Source organism: Pelodiscus sinensis, chromosome 1 (assembly GCF_052426305.1).
Source record: "Pelodiscus sinensis isolate ZL-2025 chromosome 1, ASM5242630v1, whole genome shotgun sequence".
Taxonomy (NCBI): Eukaryota; Metazoa; Chordata; order Testudines; family Trionychidae; genus Pelodiscus; species Pelodiscus sinensis.
In genome coordinates, this window is record NC_143052.1 from 203,320,211 (window position 1) to 203,343,453 (window position 23,243).

The following is a 23,243-nucleotide window of genomic DNA, read 5'->3' on the forward strand; positions in this document are numbered from 1 at the left end:
TGATTTTACAAAAGGTAGATCATCCCAGATCGTTCTTTGAGAAAACAGCTAATTTTTTTAGGCCAAGATGCGGCTGATCGAATCTACCTGATTTCAGTAAGAAATTTGGTATGATTTTACATGGGAAGTTATTAGTTAAATTAGAGAAGGGATCATTCTGAAAATCAAGAGGTGGACAAGGAATTGGTTAAAGGAGAGACTATAATGTGTCACACTGAAAGGTGAACTGTCATGCTGAAGGGAAGTTACAGCTTAGTGCCTCAGGGATGGGTCTTAACATCAGTCTTAAAATTTTCATATCTGACTTTGGACAAAAAGTGGGAGAGTGCTAATAAAATTTGCAGATGACACAAAGTTGGGAAGTATTGTCAATACAGGGGAGGACCAGAATATCGAACAAGATGATCTGGATCAGTGATTCTCAACCTTTTTTATAAAGTACCCCTTTTTTTAAAACAAAATATAAGTACCCCCAGTAACTACAGTTTTCAGACACACAATTTTTTTCTAGTCTCTACTGTAATCAAACGGGGATGATATAAAGAGCAAAATTAAAACTTATATTTGTGCTACAAATGTTTATCCACCAGGGTAATACAATTAAGATTTATTTCATTTTACTATACTATCTTAATTTAATTTCAGAGAGAAGTCTGTAATTCAGAATAGTTGAATTTTAGTGTAATTTTAATATGGCACTGGGCTCATAGAGAATTATCTCTAAATAGCTTTTATTTTTACTACATTTAATAACATTTTTAAAGTAGTGACCTACTCTTTGTTTTTTTTAAAATGTTATAACAAATATCATATCAGATTGCACTGTGCTTTCAATAGTATATGCTCCAATTCTGCAATTACTTAAACATGTGCTTATCATTGTAGATGTGAGCAGTCCCACTGAAATCAGGAGGTTGCTCCTGTGTGCATAGTTAATCATCTGTTTAAATGTTCACAAGATCAGGGACACACTGCATATTTGGAATGAGAAAAGGCTGGAAATCACATTGTAGTCATGTGATTGCATGACTTTTCTTTTGCGCACATGCAGTTCATTGAGTTTAAGGCCACAAGGGACCATTAGATCATCTGGCATCACCTCCTGCAAAATACAGGCCATTAAATCCCACCCATTTATTCTTGTATTGAACCCAACAACTGTTTATCCCAATTAAGTTAATGGTAGTTTGTACCTTCATTAGGGAAGAATGGACCCTTATAAAACTGAGCTCTCTAAATAGAAAATTAGGTTCTCCATCCATGCATGCACACATAAATGCACTTTCTGTCAGCGTGTTACATCTGGTCAGGATAGAACACAGGTTTATGGAATTTTATTGCAAAAGTGTTTGGAGCATGTACCACTTGCTACTTGAAACCTGACTTTCTCAGGGATGGTATTGCAGAAAGTAATGATTTTTAAGTAACATGCTGCCTGAATTTGCTATGTTTCATCAGTATTCAGCCAGAGACAGACTTACTATCCCTCTCTGCATTTACTGTATGCAGAAAATATTTTTCCATGTAGAATCATGGGACCAATCCCAACTAAATTATCTCAGCCAGGGCTTTGTCAAGCCAGAACATAAAAACATCTTGGGATGGAGGTTCCACCACCTCCCTAGGTAACCCATTCCAGTGCTTCACCGCTCTTCTAGTCAAATAGTTGTTCATAATATCCAACCTAGACCTCCCCCACTATAACTTGAGACCACTGGTCCTTGTTCTGTCATCTGTCACTACTGAGAACAGCCTCTCTGCATTGTCTTTGGAACCCCCTTTCAGGTAGTTGAAGGCTGCTATCCACAGATGTAGTCACCTCATCTCAAAAAATATATATATTGGCATTGGAAAAGGTTACGAAAAGGGCGACAAAAATGATTAGGGGTTTGGAACTGGTCCCATATGAAAAGAGATTAAAAAGACTTGGACTTTTCAGCTTAGAAAAGAAGCAACTAAGGGGGGATATGATAGAGGTCTATAAAATCATGACTGGTGTAGAAAAAGTGAATAAGGAAAAGTTTTTTTACTTATTCCCACAATATAAGAACTAGAGGTCACTAAATGAAATTAATAGCGAGCAGGTTAAAAACAAGCAAAGGGAAGTTTTTCTTCACTCAGTGCACAGTTAACCTGTGGAACTCCTTGCCAGAGGATATGGTAAAGGCTAGGACTTTAACAGGGTTCAAAAAAGATCGATAGATTAATGGAAGTTAGGTCCATCAATGGCTATTAGCCAGGATGGATAGGAATAGTGTCCCTAGCCTGTTTCTCTGGAGGTGGGTGACAGCAGAGGGATCACGTGAGGATTACCTGTTGTGTTCCCTCCCTCTGGAGCATCTCGTATTGGCCACTGTTGGCGGATGGGATACTGGGCTAGATGGACCCTTGGTCTGACCCAATATGTTCTTATTTTTTATCACATCCTCCCCCCCTTCTTTTCTATAGACAAAATAAGCCCAAATCACTCAGCCTCTCCTTAGAGAAGTAGGGGTATGTCTACACTACAAAGTTAATTCAACCTAACAGCCATTAGTTCGAATTAACTTTAATAGGGGCTACACATACAAACTGCTAGTTTGAATTTAAATCGAACTAGTGGAGCGCTTAATTTAAACTAGGTAAACCTCTTTCTACGAGGAGTAATGCCTAGTTCAAATTAAGTAGTTTGAATTAAGGGCTGTGTAGCCACTTAATTCGAACTAGTGGGAGTCTAGCCCTTCTCAGATTGCCTTGGTGGCCACTCTGGGCCAAACCAGGGAAACTCTTCTGCCCCGCTCCTGGCCCCGGAGCCCTTAAAGGGGCACGGTCTGGCTACAGTGCTTGTGCCAGTTGCAAGCCTGCCAGCACCCAGCCAGCAGACCCTGCACCTGGCACGGCCTGAGCCAGCCACCCGCTGTCACCCAGCCCTCTGCCTCTTCCCAGGACCAGGCTGGCAGCTCCCAGGAGCCTGCCCGGGGCCGCAAGAGGTGGGCACCCGCCTGGTCTAGTGCGGAGATCGTGGACCTCATCCAGGTTTGGGGGGAGACCTCCAACGTCCACGACCTCCGCACTAGGCACAGGAATGCGGCCGTCTAGGGCAGGATAGCTGCCAGCCTGGCCACCAAAGGCCACATGCAAACCCAGGAGCAGGTTTGCGTGAAAATCAAGTTGGTCCAGTGAAACCCCCGACCCTGAGCCCTGAGCTTAGAATGGCCGTACTGGGTCAGACCAAAGGTCCATCTAGCCCAGTAGCTTGTCTGCTGACAGCGGCCAACACCACGTACCCCGGAAGGGATGGACCAAAGACAGTGACCAAGCAATTTGTCTCATGCCATCCCTCTCCAGCCTTCCACAAACAGAGGCCAGGGACACCACTCCTACCCCCTGGCTAATAGCACTCCATGGACCCAACCTCCTTTAATTTATATAACTTCTCTTTAAACTCTGTTATAGTTCTAGCCTTCACAGCCTCCTGTGGCAAGGAGTTCCACTGGTTGACTATGCGCTGTGTGAAGAACTTTCTTGTATTAGTTTTAAGCCTGCTACCCATTCATTTAATTTGGTGTCCTCTAGTCCTTCTATTATGGGAACTAATGAAGAACAGTTCTTTATTCACCCCCTCCACACCACTCATGATTTTATAGACCTCTATCATATCCCTCCTCAATCTCCTCTTTTCTAAGCTTTAGCCTCTCTTCATATGGGACCTGTTCCAAACCCCTAATCATTTTAGTTGCCTTTTTCTGAACTCTTTCCAAGGCCAAAATACCTTTTTTGAGGTGAGGAGACCACATCTGTACACAGTACTGAAGATATGGCGTACCATAGTTTTATACTTCCCCTCCTCCTTCTTCCCGTGGCTTCCCCTTTCTAGCTCCCTCCTCCCAGGTTTCCCCCTCCCCTCTTCCACCTCCTCTCTTCCCCTCTCCCACCTCCTTTTCCCAGTCTCCCCATAGGTTAATCCCCCCCCCCCCCAGTTTTGTTAAATAAAGAGAGTTTCTGTTTTTGAACACACGTGTCCTTTATTTTTTACATCAGGAAGGGGGGCTATGGAGGTGTAAGTGAAAGGAGGTGAGGGAGGAATGGGGCACGAGCCCCCAATGGGGAGGACTGGGGTGGCTCTGCGGGCTCCTTGGGGCGGAAACTCTCCTGCAGGGCCTCCTGGATCCTGACAGCTTCCCGATTGACCCCCCCCGGATGGCAGCCTGCGGCAAGTGCAGCCGGGCTGATGGCCGAGCGCTGCGATGTGCCGAGTGCAGGCACTCAGGGAACTCCAAGACAGGACTGCTTTGCTGTCCCTCATCGAGGTAGACAAGCAAGCGGGGAACCCTGAGAACTGTCTGTCCGGGATGGGGGTTGGGTCCCTTTAAGCGCAGTCCTCGGCTAGCCTGAGGCAGCAACTCCACACTCTAAGTCCTAACCTGATGCCCTGCTGGCACTGGTTCCGGCCAGCCTTAATTTTGGTTCAGGGTCCATTCAATGTGGACATGCTAGTTCGAATTAGCAAAATGCTAATTCGATTTAGTTTTTAGGTCTAGATGCAGTAGTTCGAATTAGCTTATTTTGAATTAACTAATTCGAATTAAGTTAGTTTGAATTAGTGCTGGAGTGTAGACGTACCTTAAGCGAGTATTTGACTACTTGACTACCTGATATGCATAAGCTTATTGGGTAGTTGAGTGGAGTACTCAGCTACTCACTTCAACCCTCCTCCCCCTCGCTCCCTCTGTTCACAGTGGCCTGGGCTGGCTACGGGCAGGAGCTGCTCAGGCAGTAGTCCCGGCCACTGTGTACAGGGGCTGCTACCAGAGCAACCTCTGTTTGTGGCAGTTAAGGGTGGTTGCAGACAGGGGCTGCTACTGGAGCAGCCTCTGCCCATGGCCAACTCAGGCCACTGCAAATAGGGGCTGCTGGACCTGACGTGAGCCAGGAACAAGCAGTCTCAGCTCTTGCCAGTCTGGGACCACTGCAGCTCTGCATTTTAAATGTACTAAGAGCTGCCTTTATCAACTACATAATTAGCCAAATAACTGCTCTTTAACATCCTTACCTTTCATAAGTCATGTGCTCCAGCTCCTTCATCGTTTTTGTTGCCCTTCACTGGACTTTCTCCAGTGCATCCAGATCCTCTCTGTAATAGGATGCCCAGAATTGGATGCAATATGCTAGATGTTGCCTCACCAGTGCTGAAAAAAGGAGATTAATCTTTTCCCTACATCTTCTGGCAATGCTCTTACTAATGCATCCCAATATGCCATTGGCCTTCTTGGCTACAAGGGCTAACTGTTGATGCATATCCAGCTTCTCATCCACTGTAATCTCCGAGTCCTTTTCTGCAGAACTGCTGTTTAGCCAGTCACTCCCCAGCCTGTAGCAGTGCTTGGGATTCTTCCATCCCAAGTTCAGGTCTCCACACTAGTCTTTGATGAACCTCATCAGATTCCTTTGGCCCTAATCCTCTAATTTTTCTAGGTCACTCTGGACCGTGTCTCTACCCTCCATGTATCTACCTCCTACCCTAGCTTAATGTTATTCATGAACTTGCTGAGGGTGCAATCCATCCCCTCATCCAGGACATTAATAAAGATGTTGAAGAAAACAGCTCCAAGAACTGACCCTTGGGGCACTCCGTTTGATACTGACTGCCAGCCTGACATTGAGCCGTTGATCACTACCCATTGAGCCTGACAGTCTAGTCAGCTTTCTATACATCTTACGGTGCATTTATCCAATCCATACTTCTTTAACTTGCTGGTAAGAATACTGTGGGAGACTGTATCAAAAGCTTTGCTAAAGTCAAGGTATAGCACATCCACTGACTTCTCCATATCCACAGAGCCTGTTACTTCATATTAAAAGGGAATCAAGTTGATTCAGGCATGACTTGCCCTTGGTGAATCTATGTTGCTTATTCCTGATCATTTTCCTCTCTTCCAAGTGCTTCAAAATGGATCTCCCCCACTACCCCTGATTTTCTGTGGCATGAGGTGAGCCTTCCCAGTGTATAGTTCTCTGGAGTCTTCTTTTTCCCATTTTTAAGGATGAATACTATGTTTGCCTTTTTCCAGTCATTTGAGACCTCCCCCAATTGCCATGAGTTTTAAATATAATGGCCAATGGCTCTGTAGTCACATCAGCCAACTCCCTCAGCATCCTCCGATGCTTTGGAACCGGTCCCATGGATTTGTGCATGTCCAGCTTTTCTTACTGTGTAACAGCTAAGAGTTGTTGGGGGTTACATGATTATTAAAATAAATTCTAACATCCCTACTTTATTAATCCTTATCTTCATGGCAGTCTAGTTATGATAGCTATTAAGTAAGTCATTTTAGTGTTATTAAAGAGAGAATCCAAACTAAAAACAAGTTGAGAAAAAGAAATGGTGAAGAGATTGCTGTTACTGTTTGTTCCTCAAAGATTTAAAGTGTCATATTATTATACAGTAGCAATAACATTTGTTCATCTCCTGGGGAATATATAGGAATTGCTATGTCCTCTAGTGATTAAATAAAATTTGTATTAGTTTGTTTTTATATACAAATAGAGCAATACAGACAAATGAAAACTAAACCAAAGGCATTTTATATGTTTTTTTAAATATAAAAAGGTAAATGACTTATTGCTTGTATATATTACCAAATATCTCACATTTCACAGGATAGCCAATTAAAATATGCGATTATTCAACTTCACAACTTGTTAAAGCTTCAAGACCAGGCAATATTACACAGAAATAAGATGTTGGGCTGTGTGTATACGTGGGGAAGGGAGGAATAACATTGTTTTTTAAAAAAGGAGAGAGGGCAGAAAGAGGGATGGGAAAGTAGAGAGGACAGGTGGAATGAAAGTCTGACATTCCTTGAGCTATCTTAACATCCTTTACACAAATGTATCAAAAAGTGGGATCCAAATTTGTTACAGCTCATGTAATTGCTCTCTACATCTGCAAGCTGCTATTTCTTTAGATGCTAACTGGGGCAGTTTCATGTAACCAAAGGCATTTTTAATGTGAGTTTTGGTAATGTAATATTTGTTGTGTTTTTATGTAAAATATGTAAAAGCCCTCTTTTGACATTTGGCTAATTTATTTTTCAGTTGTTCTCCAGGTGTGCAGCCTAGTCCTTTATCCAATCAAGTTCATCGAGACAGTCAGCTTGAAAATATACCATGAGTTCAACTGGGGCTATGGCTTGGCTTGGGGTGCAACTATATTTTCATTTGGGGGTGCCCTCCTTTATTGCCTGAACCCTAAGAACTATGAAGACTACTACTAGAACTACTTTCATTGGAGAAAAAGAATAAAAAATAACAACAGGATTACTCCATCTTTTCTAACTCACTGTTTTTTAGAATTCTTGTGGAGCACTAAGCAATCTGCTCTTGATTTAATAGCCTTTGCCTTTTGGCTGCAAACACACTAGCTTTTACATCCATTTAAGATAACTGCGAAAATTAAGATTGCTGATCTTACACAGGCAAATGTTGCAAGCTACTGATACATAATGTCATTTTGCTTGACAACAAGCAAAGGATCTACATGACAGCGATCATTGTGAGGAAAGTTGTTGGAATGAAAATGTAATGCCTGCATCTACCGTCGCCTGCAGGGGAGCAGCTGACATAAGCTCTATTTACAAGTTTCCTTGTATCATGGAGGATACAGATGTCATGAGGAGCAGGCGGTGCCATCTTATATCAATAAGTGGTGTAGGATCCTGTTTACTTGCTAGAAAAAGCTCGTGGAATTAGTTGCAAATGACCATGAGTTGGGAGCAGTGAATGTAAATGATCAATGACTTTCCTGATGTCTGCATTGGACAGTCTGCTGAAAAAATATGGGAGTTTATGTATTGGCAATCCACATCTTCCTGTCAACTGTGAAAGATCCTGCAAGGGAAGTCAAAATCTGGAGACACATGCTTTTAATTATATAGCTGGAAGTTTTCTCAGCTCTGAGTATTGTGGGGTTGGGTGAAGATTAAGAGGGGGCCTTGAATTGCCCTGAGCCAAATAAAATGCATGCATGAGCTGCATTTGTCACCATGCCCTTTTAATTTCTAAACTGTATGGTAAAAATACATAAATAACAAGTCCAGCTATTTTTATAGAAGGCATTGGTTAGTATAAATGAATATATATAAAATATAAACATCTGCACAGAGGAAGAAACACATTATTATATCTCAGAATAATAATATTTGCTGTGGTGCAGCGGTTAAAGCACTAACTTTATATGCCTCCTTAAGAGTCTTGGACTGCTATCTCCATTTGGGTCAATAATACAAAATAAACATGAAATTGGTTGCTCTCTCTATATGCCCTTATACATGCTCTATTTTAATGGGAAATGTCTAAAAGTTCATATAAAGTTGAAGTGGAATTGGATTAAATCTTAAATAAGTAGTTATGTGGTACTTATTAAAAGTATTTATTTTTTAAAAAGCTGTTTAATGGTGAGAGACTGCCACTTTCTAAAAATCCAGTTAGTTTGTCTCTAATTGAAAGAATGTAGCTGAGATCTAGTTATGTACAGTATAAAAATGTTATCAGCATAGTCTGTAAACTCAATTATTTGTTTATCTCTGAGTGTAAAGGGTTGGTTGACATGTGTCTAATTACTACTTGCTGAATGTTTCCTACTTAAGTTGTTTCCAGACGCTATACAAATGAAATGAGACCCAAGTTTGGAATTTTTAAATTGACTTACATAGCAGCATAACTTTTATTTTTGTTTAATATTTGCTTATTTGGGTACTTTGAATTAATTGTGAACCTATTTTTATACCGTTCTAATACACAACTTTAGAAGTTATTTTTGTTAATGGAGAAATTTAAAATATATCCTAGTTGGGCCTCTGTAAGAACAGGGATTTTGAAGCTGTAAAAATGCTTTCATAGTTTTGATGTATTGCTGGGTCCATAAAAGGACTGCAGAATTATTTTACATTAGGACCTCATCCTATAGTATTAAATGTACTCGCCACATTTGCAGAAAGAAGCTTTTCAGCAATGGGTATAGAAGAAGTATAAACCTGCTTGTAGTTTGTTCCTTTTACATTTTCTCTGTCAGAAAAGACCCAGTTCTTAACAAACCTTGGCCTCTCTGGGATACAGTGTTCAATATCACAAGAGAACAGTCAGCATCAGCACTCTTCCGTGGATCAGTGATGTTTAGCTAGACTAGGATGACAAAGCAAAATGATAGCTTCACTTAAGTGTTTTTGTGCAGCCTGCTGGAGGACGAGAATAAAAGGGCATGAGGGGAAGGAAGGAGGAGTTTCACTTTATCTCTCAGGCATTTGAGAATATTTGGAACGCTGCATTTTTTCCTCAGAGTGACTTAATGCTGAGGTCTGGAATGTGGTTAAATCTTTCTGGACTACAGCATGACACTGCTCTTATTTAGCAGAATGAGAAACATTGTGTGATAGAATAAGAATTAGGCCAATTTTTAAGAAGTCTACTGTGAGTGGATCTCTATTCCTTTCTAGTGCTTTGGAGCTGACTGTTACACAACACTTTGATTAGTACAAGGAGAAAAAGTCATAAAATGATAGACCTATGTCATATCTACTAATCTTAATAAATTCCCTCTTTCTCTTTCTGTGAGAGAACGTATTCAGTGGACTAAAGTATATACACATAAGTTGTATATACGCTGGAAAACACAGAAATCATAACATAAAAGACCTCCAGGCAAAAATTGTCGAACTTGATTGCCTAAAGTTAGGATCCTATATCCATATTTAGGCATCAAAAGTCAGGGCCTGATTTTCAGAGGTTCGGAATACCTGTGACTTCCATTGAAGATAATGGAATATATAGGTGATCACCACATAATCACCTAGTCAGTTCACTGCCATTGCAGAGGTATTGGGCACTGGTGACACACAAAAGTTTTAAGTTTCCTGAGGACTGAAATATTTTGATCTAGCTCGGGAGCATCTGAGTGGAATTTCTTAGCCTATGTTATATTGGTCAGTCAGATGATCTAATGGTTCCTTCTGACCTTAAATTCTGTAAAACTAGAAGGATTTGTATGTGGGAAACATCTCAGAATCAGGCCCTTTATATTTAAGTGCCTGAATGTGGAACTAGGCACCTAATTTTAACTTATGCTGCTGTTTTATTTTTTTCTAACATGGCCAAGATTGCCAAATATTGTATGTTTTGGCACTAAACTAAAAGTAAATACAATGTAAAGCTGAAATATTTTTTCTACCCATAGAATAAAACACTCCTGTGTTGGAGTGTATATACAACAAACTTATCATTTTTATATATTATTCTTGTATCATGCCTTTATCACGTCAATTGTATTTGGCTCTCTCTCACTAGCAAGATAATTTTTCACACCACAAACCCATAGTTTCTCTTCCAAATATATATATAGAGAATTTGCAAGCAGGACTGATTATTTTTATTTTTTAAGCTTAAAGTATACTATCTGACAAATACCAACCCAGTTTTTCAATTTCGTAACACAACCACGTTTAGCTTTTGTAAGTTCAACATGTAAATTTTAAAGACATAAATATAGAGACCTATGTGTGTGAAATATAAATGATATATGGATTAGCATGTAATTGTATATTAAACATGCAATGATCTAACTGGTAAGTGAAGTCTAATCCTATGGCTAGCAATGTAATTTATTCAGACTGTATTTTTGTACAGAACAGTGCACACTAACCTATTGCCTCTGTGTCCTCTATAATGCCTAAAACTGTGCCTAGAGATATCATTTGTCTTTATGAATCAATCAACTAAACACTTCATGCTGTTGATGGTATTAGTTTCTCTAATGTTGTTCTCTATTTATTTTTGAAAAGTGTATGGTATGTTTATTAAATGAATCCATCAAAATGTGGTTCATTTTTAATGGTCATGGTTAGGGGGAAAAGACACATTTTTTATCTAAACTGTTTTAAGTTTGCAGTTTTATTATAATTTCTGCATCTCACATCTTTTGTAGCTTACATGAAGTTATATGTGAAAAAGTAACTAAAATAAAAAAGATTACACTAACAAAATGCATTTGTTTTGCCCTGTGTACAATTTTTAAACATTGAAAAGTTCTGCTGCTGTGGTTTTTTTTAAGGGAGCATAAGAAACAACTTTGTGTTTACTTCAATGACTTTATCTGGCACTTGGATACCACAATAAGGACATGTTATTAAAAATATAATCACGTTCTGCCCTAGATAGTGTACTGTGGGATTGGCTGTGGTATATCTTCCAGCATTATAATGTCTTTATGTAATATATTGTAGTATTTGAATGACAGAGCCCTTTAACTTGTAAAATTATGAAATAGTGTTTTGGCATTCAGGATGTACCACTCCCAACTACTTCAATGGTAAACTAATCTGATATAGTCAATATTTTTTACGTATTTACGATTATACAGTGTTCTTTCGTTTGAGCTTGAAGTATGGGTTACTGCTTATCAATCCCTTCCTCATATTTGTGAGCTGAGATCTACTTGAATCTACTCCACGTGGAAATGTTCTTATTTCAAGTTGCAAATACAATGTAGCATGCTACAGTAAACTTCCGATAATCCGGCACCTTTAGGACCCAGGGGGTGCTGGATTATCAGCTATGCCGGACTATCGGAAGGGGGGGCTATGAGGGATCTGGGGTGGGGTTGGGGGGATGCCACCCCAGACCCCTCATAGCCTCCCCTTCCGATAGTCTGGCTCTGCCCCAGGCATCCCTGATTCAGCCCCTGCTGGTCAGTTTCAGCAGCGGCTGAATCGGGGACGCCTGCAGCAGAGCAGCTGGAGTGCTGCCTGGTTGGTCCAGTAGCGCCGACCCGTGGCGCAGCGATACCAACCCAGCAGCACCCCAGGTGCTCTTGGGGACGCCCAGGGCAGAGCAGCTGGGGTGCTGCTGGGTTGGTCCCGCAGCGCCGCTCCTCGGTGCTACTGGACCAACCCGGCAGCACCCCAGCTTCTCTGCCCCAGGTGTCCCCAAGTCAGCCACTGCTAATACTGATCAGCGGCTGACTCCAGGAAGAGTGAGTACCGAGACCCCATTAATAAACATGTTATTTGGAAGAAATAAGGTTCTTGTCCAAATAGGTAAACACCGGGTGTTAGCACTGTGTTATCACACATCTTGCCACTACAGTTTGCATGGGTGTCCACAAACTTGCCTCTTTATTTGGCCACAGTCTGCATAGCAATGGAATAGTATTCTTTGTATCCTTACTCCATTGCTATGCAGGCCTTGGCTGACCAAAGTGTTGATATATTTGCTTGCTCCTTGTGGAGGACACACTGTGAGTACATGTGCCGTTTGGGAAGCCTATTCTCACAAAGCAAGCAGTTATTTTGGATACCTTGGTTATGCTCCACATCCTATGGGCAAAGAACAGTCCTAATGACATTCAGCAGGCTTCACTGCAGCAATGGTTCCCTTGGGTTCTGTAAAAGTCTGGGGTAGCCAGCTTCTGCATGTCCACAACAGCCTATTTCTGGAGTGGCATGGTCTCCCTGAAGTGTGTCCTGGCATGGATGGCGGTGGTGGTGGGTTTATGCAAGCTCTTTATATAGCTACACAAAGATGTGTTTTTCCTAATGCCAAAGTTCTGGGTCCACTTCAGATAAATTCAGACCCTCGTGACAACCACATCCCACTGGTCTGTACTTGTGGCCCTGCTTCAGAAGCTCCAGTCTAGAAGGAGAATCCACAGATATGTCAGCACATATTAGGGGCACCAATTGTTCCAGGGTTGCACCTCTGCACCGAGGCCCGCTGCTTCAAAGGACAGAAACTGCTGCTGAAATGTTGACCAATGTCTCTCTGATGCTCTTTCTGCCCTGCCATAACAATGATGCTGTGAGCAACAAAGCTATTGTACCTTTGCTAGATCAATAGCTGTCCTCTAGCAGACCAGACAAAGCAGGGACAGAACTGGAAATGCCTCAGCTGGGTTTGTTTGTGGAGTAGGAACACTTCTGTACAGGATCCCAGGGCAAGCAGACAAATCATCCCACAAAACAACACAATACTATGACCCATATCCCATAGTAGCTCCGACTAGCAAGGGGTTAAGAACCTTAGAAATCTCAGTGATAGCTGTGTTAACACAATGCCCATGAGAAAGTTACATCACAGATATAATAGTGATAGAGATGTAGCTGTGTTAGTCTGGTGTAGCTGAAACAAAAAACAGGACTGTAGCACTTTTAAGACTAACAAAATCAAATCAAATTTGATTTGTCCTTTTCATATGTGTTCATTTTTTTTATTGTATCCTTTGGTATATATGGTTGTGCCAATTTTCTTCCACTATTTGATTTGAGGAAGTGGGTCTGGCCCACGAAAGCTCATCACCTAATAAACCATCTTGTTAGTCTATAAAGTGCTACATAGTCCTGTTTTTTGTTTCAATCACAGCTATAAGACATTCATACTGCTGCAGCATGAACTTAGCTTGGCAATTGTAGGTCAAAGGCATAGATACTTGGAGCAAGGTACACTATGCAGTAGTGGCATAGCCTGAGTAACTGTTCTCCCAGGCAAGAAAGTGGTGGAGAAACTGGCCTTCAATAATTTGCTTTTATGGAGTATGACTGGATAGATGAGCTTGTGAGCACATGAAAGTGTGTCAATGAAGTGGTCAGAAAATAATTCAGAAAAGAAAATGGCCAATAAAGAAGGAGACTTTGGAGACCTTGAATTTTAGGAGAGAGATACTGAGGGGTATTAGGAAGGTAATAGTAGTACAAAAATAACATATGTGCCACTAGAGTGCACAATGTCAACAAGGAAACAGAAGGTGTGCACAGGTTTCATCCTGTAAGGTGCAAAACACTGGCCATAGTGCGGCCTTGCTACTCCAGAGGAGTGATGAAAAATGCCCTTCAGAGTTATTTTAAATAAAATTATTTGTCACTTCCAAAAACTTATTTCCGTATGTTTCGTGAGTACTTCCCCACCATATGTTTCCATGATGTGGAAATGATTACATTCTGACCAAGTAGTATATATGAAAGTGTTGTTTTGTGGCTCTTATTTCATTTTTCCCATTGTCCTCCATATTTGCTGAAAGACAACAGAGACTTTTTTCAAACACAAATCAGCTTCAAAGTGGCTGCTGGAAATTAAAAGGGGGCTGAGGTTTAACAGGATCCTGCATTATCTCCCATGGGAGTACTACATATTCATCTAGTAGCTGTAACCAATGTTTGGACCTGGTAAGGGGGGCATTCTGATACAGATGTGCCAGTATGTTTGACAAATTGTATAGTGTCAGGAGGATGAGGTAATTCATTGGGGTGGGGAAGGGAGGCAACATGGGATAGATTCAGGGATTTGTTAGGACAAACATTTGAATATTTATTGAACAAAATCTATAATGAGTGAATAAGTTCTCAAATGTCAGTGTAAGCATCCAAAAGAACTTTCCCTTCCTACAAACTATTATAATTATGCCCCCCATCCTTCTCTCCTATTTTATATTGTGCCTTCTTTTATCACTCATTTTCCTCTCCCCCAGTAGGGCCAATGCAGAGTGTATACTGCTTTGGTAGTGAAAAGGGCCAGAAGGGCCACAGTGTCACCATCAGGGAAAAATCCCCATCCCTCAAAGGCAGAGAGGTAGCACAACTGACTCTACACCATCCATTATCCTTCCAGCCTCCAACAAATGGCATGTGCTCAGGACGAGGGGTATAGCATGCTCCTGATCTTGGCTACTGTAATGTATTCCAGGGCAGGTGCAGGGATTGTGTGTTGAAAGAAGTGTATTGGGACTGGCACTCAGGATATCTAGGTTCACCTTTTGGCTCTACAACAGACTGCTGGGTTGATCTTGGGAGAATCACTTAATCGCTCCATGCCTTAGGTTCCCCAGCTGCAGAGTGAAAGAATAATGGCATTTTCCAACACCCTGAGTGTGTTGTGAGGATGAATACATTAATCTGTTTGAAACACTTAAGTCTTGTCTAAATCAATACATTTACACCTGTACTACCCCCTCCGTGAGATTCAAATCTATTCTCTTTTGGTTCTAATGCCATGACTGACACTGTATTATCTGAGCATCTTTCAATAGTGCAGCAAACAATGAGACTAACAGCTGTTATATGTTTGTTCTCTTCCTCTCCCAGAGGGAGAATAGTGTGCAGTGGAGTGCCTTGTTATAGGAGTTTTTATTTCCATGTTGCTGTATATTTATGGTAGAGAAAACAAAGTTTTTTTAAAAAGCACCTTGCACTTAGAGTGGCAAGTGGTGATTTTTTTTATACACCTTAGTTTCTGTTGACATTCATGCTACAGTTTTGGGCTGATGCCCAAAAATTTTCCATCTCTGCATCATCAGTGTTAAACTATTTGAAACTGGGACAAGCCATAAAATGAAAATTAATTTTACATTAGTGCAGTGCATCTACATTTTGCTTGCACTGGTGTAGCTACATTGGCTACAAAAATCCATGCAATGGATAAGGCCTCAGATATCATGATGACTTGTGTGTGTAACACTGGGTGACTGTACAGGCCACACTGAAGATGCTACACTTTGGACAGACTGCATGAGAGCAGGCAATTCCCAAACTGGTGGCTTATTTGCTAATAAGCTTCACCAAGCCAGTAACAAAACATCTTATGTAATACCACCAGTTTCCTTTAAATATTCCGTCCTTTGATACCCATCTTGACCACCAGGTCTAATATAGTGAGTGGATATTGAAAACAGATTCATCATATGTTAGGCCCAGCTGTCCCAAAGGACTGGACACTAATCCCAGGTCAGTATGAGTCAAAAATGTTACCCACCAATGAGTCGGATGCCAGCCCTTTAGTAACTACTACTGAAGATTTTATCAATAAAAGGAAAAAGAAGGAACAGAGTTGCAGTATTTATTTTTTATTTGAAATATTTTTACCCCACCTCTCTATTTAAAATATTGGAAGTGTCTTACTAAATTTTTAAAACACTCTCTCTCTCTCTCTCTCTATATATATATATATACACACACTAAAATACAAGACCCCAGTAAAAGCATGGGTAAAAAGGGTGGCTTTAGCCTGGCTCTGAACAGTGCCAATGTTGGCTCCAGGCAAATGTCCCAGGGAAGAGAATTTCATAGCTTGGGGGCAAAAGCTGACAAGGCCCTGCTCTGTGTAGATGTAAACCATATCTCCATAAGTGATGGGACATGAGGTCAGCTGTGGCGCATCTGCTACAATTCCCAGGCAGGTTCATATGGGAGGAGACGGTCCTTCAAATACCCCCGTCCTAACCCATTTAAGGCTTTATAGGTCATAACCAAGACCTTGAATTGAGTCTGGAAACATACTGAAAGCCAGGGCAGCTGCCGGAGCACCTACATGATGTGCTCCGTATAACAAGTGCTGGTTAAAACTCGAGCAGCTACATTCTGGACCAGTTGAAGCTTGTGAAGATTCTTCAAAGGCAGCCCCACGTACAGTGCATTACAATAATCCAATCGGGATGCGACAAGAGCATGAATCACCGTAGCCAGGTCATTCTTATTCAGGAAGGGTTGCAGCTGGTGGATCAGCCAAAGCTGCCTGAAAGCACTCCTGGCCACTGAGTAAATCTGGTTCTCAAATATTAAAAAAGGGTCCAGGAGGATTTCCAAGCTGTGTACCTGTTCTTTCAGGGGAAGTATGACCCCATCCAGAACAGGTAACACACCACATTCCCAGACAGATGGCTTCCTGATCCACAGGATCACAGTGGTGAAGATACCAATATACACACAATTGTATGAAAAGTCCCTGGTCAGTTTCATAGTTGGGAGGGTGAGGCTGCTCATTTGTAAAAGCCTTTTTTTAATCAATATAAAAGGTTCTAGTACTATAGGCTATCCAAGATTAGAGTTTGTTCAAATTCTTCCATGAGAATTCCATGATAAATCTAAGTAAACCTGGAGATCTTAGTCTTATTTCAGAGACCTTCCCTGTCAAAGTTTAAGCACACCTTATATCAAAAGGATCAGGCTCAGGGCTTTTTTTATTTAGTCTTCTAACAAGCTGATAAACATCTTGACAGCAGTTGTCATAATAGGACCTTTCCCTGATAAAGAACAGAATGTGCAGAATACGGCATTGAAGCTAATCTTCTGTTTCCTATACAGGTAAACTAGTTGTATTCATTAACACATGGCACTTAGCCATTCAAACTGCCAAGTCAGTTCTTTAATGCACAGATAATTAAGCTGAAGACAATGTAAATAATATTATTAGTTACTGTAGTCTCTTACATATTTGAGTCAATAGAATACAGTAATGTAGAATTATAAGACAGGAACAGGATTTTAGCATCTACAAGCTAATTTAGATCATGTTGTTAAACATTTAACAAGATACAGGTTAACACAGACAAATACACTTAGCATCCATTCTTGACTTATATTAATACAAACAAATGGATTAATGATGCTGATCAAGGGCATCCCTTTGAAATTCACATAAGCTCATTGTCTTGATTACATTTCAGTGCCTCTTGTTATGTCACCCACAAGTTGGCCAGTCTGTCACAGTGTATGTCCCATGTAAATACATAACTTGATTGTAAAGAAATGAAAGTAGCGCCGAGACTTCTCTAATTTACCCTGGGATGAAAAAGCCACCGTCCTCCAATACCCTGAACTCCAATCCTGAGTACCACTATGGCAAGAGGGAGAATCCCAGACATTGCCTTCATCTCTGTTAGTTGAGTCCAATTTCTGTTTTATCTCATAGTATTTTGTTAAATAGGAAAATATCAGGTTAAAGAACATTCAATAAGTTAAGTAGGCAGAGCAGATGGAATTCACTCTTAAGGAGCTAGATGAAACAATCTTGGAACCATTAGTAATAATCTTGAGAACTCAGGAATGAGGGGGTGAAATCCCACATAACTGGAGCAGGACAAATGTAGTGCATATCTCTTTAATAAGGGGGAATAACAAGGACTTGGGGGACTACAGACCAGTCAGCCTAATTTCAATACCTGGAAAGGTAGTGGAGCAAATTATTAAAGAAACAATTTGTAAGTGCCTAGTGGTAATAACCAACACGAATTTTCAGAGGGGTAGCCGAGTTAGTCTGTAACAGGAAAAATCATGTCAAAACAAACTAATTTCCTTCTTTAATAGAGTTACTGGCCTACTGCATAGGGAGAAGCTCTGGACATGACAGATTTTGGTTTTAGTAAGGCTTTTGACAAAATCCCACATGATATTCTCATAGGCAAACTAGGGAAATGCTGTCTAGATTAAAATTTCTTTAAGATGGGTGACACAACTGGTTGACAGACTACACTCAAATAGTAAATATGAATGGTTCATTGTCAAACTGGGGGAACCTACTGAGTGAGGTCCTGTAAGGGTCTTTTCTGGGTCTGGTACTAAATATTTAGATTAACGAGTTATCTAAGGGAGTAGAAAGGGCACTTATAACATTTGTATATGGATGACTGAATTTGTCAGGGGACAAGATTAGGATTCAAAATTACGTTGAAAAATTGGAGACTTAGTCTGAATTCAAGAAGATGAAATTCAATAAAAACAAGTGCAAAGTACTTCACTTATGAAAGAAAAATCAAATGCAAAATGGGGAATGGCTAGATGGTAGTGCAGCTGAAAATGATTTTGGGTTATAATGGCTCACAAATCAAGTCTGGGTCAATACTGTGATGTGGTTGCTAAAAAAGACTAGTGTTCAGAAGTGTATTAAAAGGAGTATCGTAGGTAAGACACAGACTGGCTATGTCTACGCTGCCCCCTCTTGCACAAAAAAATATGCAAACGAGTTGAAGTGTGGAATATTGCAGTGCTTCATTTGCATAATTAATGAGGCTCCGTTTTTGTGAAAGAGGCTTTTGTGCAAGAGCTGTTCTTCCTGAAAAAAGAGGAAAAACGGCTCTTGCACAAAAGCCTCTTGAGCAAAAACCGAACCTCGTTAATTATGCAAATGAGGAGTGATATTCCACACGTTGCCTCATTTGCATATTTTTTGCACAAGAGGGGGCAGTGTAGACATAGCCAGAGAGGAAATTATCCTGCTGTACTTGGCAAAGGTGAGGCCTCAGCTGGCGTGCTGTGTCCAGATCTGGGCACCACACTAAGGGTGTGTCTAGACTGCAGGTGTTTTTTTTTTAAAAAGTGGCCATTTTTTAAAAAAAAACTTCCCCTGCGTCTAGACTGCTGCTGCATTCTTTTGAAAGTAAATCGAAAGAACACGTCAGTTTTTTCAACCACGGAAAACCTCATTTTACGAGGAATAATGCTTTTTTTCCAAAAGTGCCCTTTCGAAAAAAGGCGCTATATAATGCAAACTGTGCTTTTTTGAAAGAGAGCATCCAGACTGCCTGGGTGCTCTCTTTCAAAAAAGTGGCTTGCTTTTTTGAATGTACTGGTTGTAGTCTCGACGCTATTTGGAAAGATGCTTGCAGTCTAGACATAGCCTAAGAAATTTGTGGACAAATTGGAGAGAGCGCAGAGAAGAGAAACAAACAATGACAACAGATTTAGAAAACCTGATTTAGGAGGAAAGTAAATATCTGGGCATGTTTGGTCTTTAGACAACTGTTGGTAGACTTGATAACTGACTTCAAATATAGCCAGGGCTGTTACAAAAGAGGATGGTGGTCTATTGTTCTCCAGTGAAAGTAGGACAAGATGGGCTTCATCTACAGCAAGGGAAATTTAGGTTAGGTGTTAGGAAAAGCTATCCAAAAAGCTTGTGTGCACAAAATGCCTCAGATGGCACATGACCAGGATTCATTACTGAATGGGTCTGCTGGTTGGATCCTTAGCTTCCCCAGCCTGAGCTTGGTACTGACACTGAGTGCAACAAGACCACTGATCCATGAGTTTTGGTTAAGTACTGGATTAAGTTTTCAAGAGAGATTCAGGATTAACACTGGGCACCTGTCAGGGATGATCTAGGTTTACTTGGTCCTGCCTCAAAACCAGCACTGCCATCAGGAGACCTGGGGGCAATACCCTGGGGCCTGGAGATTCAAAAGGGCTCAGGGCTCCTGGCCGCCACTACTCCTGCTGTAGCAGTGGCATCTGCTGGAGCCCTGAACCCTTTAAGTGGCTGTCGGAACCCCATGAGGTACACTGAGGGCTGCCTCTGGGAGGTGCAGCACGCTCTGGGTAGCATTGAGTGTGCCCGGGGAAAGCTAGCCTACACCCTGCCCTTTCTGCCTGAGGGTTCTTCCTAGACAGAGCAAGCTCCCCACTACCTTCTACAGGGCCTGGCAAGTTTGTTGGCCCCACTGGTCAGCACAGGGGGCTGGACTTGATTACCTCTTCCAGCCCTGCATTTCTATGCTTCTATTATAGTAAATGCTTACCTACATGATTCTTTTCAGAGGTTCTCATTTAAATAACCTTTTAAAAATTAATACTGTTACACTGCTTGTTTTTGATATGTTTATTTTTTGTCTGCCTCAGCAACAGAAAAGAGAAAAACAGCATGAGCAGCTTGGGAATCAACAGAAAGAGAAAACTGAAATGAGAAAAGGAAATGATGACTTCATCTCCTTATAAAAGGGTATGATGAGAAATTTCAGCTCTGTTCACTAGATAGCTGAGGGCTTACCTAATTACAAAAAAATACACTTCAGTAGTGTTCCCTATAAAATGAGGGCTTGGGCAGCCACCTAGGTAAGATTCAGATGCCACCCACAGAGGCCTACTGTCAATAGCATGTGTTTCTATTGGTGGTACACATCTATGCTTGCCTTGGTGCACATCACACAATTTATTCCACACATTGATGGAAAAAATTAGAGGGAGCACTGACCCTCACACTTTTTTTTTTCTATTTATATGTGGCTATCCATAAGACAAGGAATATTTGTTGTGGGATTTCTGTTTAAAGTATAAGCAGGGGCCTATAAAAAGATATAACAAGGCATGTGTAAAACTGAGTTGGAGTATTTTTAAAGGAAACCTTTGTCATGTGTAATTTCTGAAGCCTACTTGGAAGCAGCTTAAATTATTGTTTCAATAAAGATTGCTTGAGGAAAAGCGAGTAGGGCTTCCCAAAGGCTGTAAATCTAGCTGCATATACAGAGCATGAAGTCCTGCACAGAGAAACTTGTTTCAAGTATGTAACATTTGAATAGTTTGTGGCTGTTGAATTCAGTATTTTTTTTAAATCGCACATTGAATAGTCATTTTCAATGTGTAAAGTAGAAGCATACAGTGTTTTCTAACAATTGGGTCATGCAGAGTGGATTATAACAACTTGCAAAAAAGGGAAAGACCTTTCAATATGTATATGTAGGAACAGATTGCACTCCAGTTGCTTGCAGACAGCCTTTACCCAATTTAAGTGCAACTGAAATATATTCTGCAACAAATGTCTTATAATTCTAACTAGGGCTATTGATTAACCGCAGTTAACTCACACAATTAACTGAAAAAAAAAATCACCTGATTAAACACGTTGTTAAACAATAGACTACCAATAGGCATTTATTAAATACGTTGGATGTTTGCCTACATTTTAAAATGTATTTTTTTCTATTACAGCACATCATTTTGTTGTGTTTGATTACAATTATTTTCACAGCAAACATGATAAACAAAAGAAATACAGGTTGGACCTCCCTGGTCTGGGACCTTTGGGACCTGAGTAGTCCCAAACCAGAGAGTTTGACTGACCAGAGGAGGTCAAGGTTCCTCTCTGTGTGGGTCCCCAGAGCCTGGGTTCCCAGTACTTGCCTGCTGATGGCCCCATGACAGGGCTCCTGGGATTAGCCTCCTCGGGCTGGGACTCTCTGGGGTTCACAGCCAGGGTTGGGGATTTCCCCCTGCCACTGCTGGCCCAGCTGTTGCTGGGGTTCCCTGGGCATGGACTCCCCACCCATCACATGCCCAACCCCTGCCAGCCCAGCTGGCAGTCTCCAGCAGCTGCAGGACTCCTGGATGGCTAGTGTTCCTTGCCTCTGGGGCTCTCTGGTCCAGCAACAGCCGTGGTACAGAAGGGATGGTTCCAAACCACGGATGTTGCTGGACCAGTGAGTCCTGGATTTGGGAGGTTCAACCTATAGTATTTTTAAATTCACCTCATACAAGTATTGTAGTGCAATCTTTTTATCACAAAAGCATAACTTACAGCTATAGATTTTTCTTTGCTACATAGCGGAACTCAAAAACAAAACAATGTCAAACTTTAGAGCCCGCAAGTCCTCTGAGTCCTACATTTTGTTCAGCCAATTGCTAAGACAATCAAGCTTGGTTACAATTTGCAGCAGATAATGTTGCCTGCTTCTTTTTCAGAAAGTGAGAACAGACATTCGTATGAAACTTTTGTAGCTGGCTTTGCAAGGTATTTGTCCCATATATGCTAAACATTCCTATGTCTCCTTCATGCTTTGGCTACCATTATAGAGGATGTGATTCCATGCTGATGATGCTTGTTTAAAAAAAAAAAAAAGCATTAATCAAATTTGTGACTGAACTCCTTGGGGGAGAATTTTCTCTCATATTCTGTTTTATGCACTTTCGGTCATACATTTTATGTTATAGCAGTCTCGGATGATGGTCCAGCCCATGCTTGTTTTAAGACCAGTTTCATTGCAGATTTGACAAAATGCAAAGAGGATACCAAAGTGAGAGATTTCTAAAAATAGCTGCGACACTCAACCTTAGGTTTAAGTATCTGAATGCCTTCTAAAATCTGACATGGACAAGGTGTGGAGCACGCTTTCAGAAGTCTTAAAAGAGCAACACTCAGACACTGAAAACATAGTACCCAGATCACCAAAACAAAAAGAAAATAAAATCAACCTTCTACTGGTGGCATCTGACTCAGATGATGAAAATAAACATTCACTGGGTCCATTCTGCTTTGGGCTATTATTAAGCAGACTCCAACATCAACATGGACGTCTGTCATCTAGAATGGTGGCTGAAGCATGAACAAACACATGAATCTTCAGAGCATCTGGTACATAAGTATATTACAATACAGGCTACAGCAATGCCTGTACTCACTTTCAGATGACATTGTCAACAAGAACAAGGCAGCATTATCTCCTGCAAATTGTAACTAAACTTGTTTGTCTGAGCAACTGGCTGAACAAAAAGCAGGATTGAGTGGACTTTAGTCTCTAACATTTCACATTATTTTATTTTTGAATGCAGTTATTTTTGTACATAGTTCTACATTTATAAGCGGAACTTTTATGATAAAGAGATTGCACTAAATCTCTTGTATTAGGAGAACCAAAAAAACCTATTTCTTTTTCTACAGTGCAAATATTTATAATCAAAATA

The 23,243-nt window shown here is 40.9% G+C and overlaps 1 protein-coding gene across 1 annotated transcript in view; it reads left to right on the forward strand.

The window, feature by feature from the left end:
* TMEM47 (transmembrane protein 47) overlaps positions 1 to 11,019 on the forward strand; it is a 54,082-nt gene extending 43,063 nt beyond the window's left edge. Inside the window, exon 3 of the mRNA XM_006139198.4 lies at positions 7,078 to 11,019. Coding sequence (XP_006139260.1) covers positions 7,078 to 7,256 — 179 coding nt within the window. The 3' untranslated portion in view covers positions 7,257 to 11,019. The remainder of the gene's footprint in view (positions 1 to 7,077) is intronic.
* Positions 11,020 to 23,243: the final 12,224 nt, after the last annotated feature.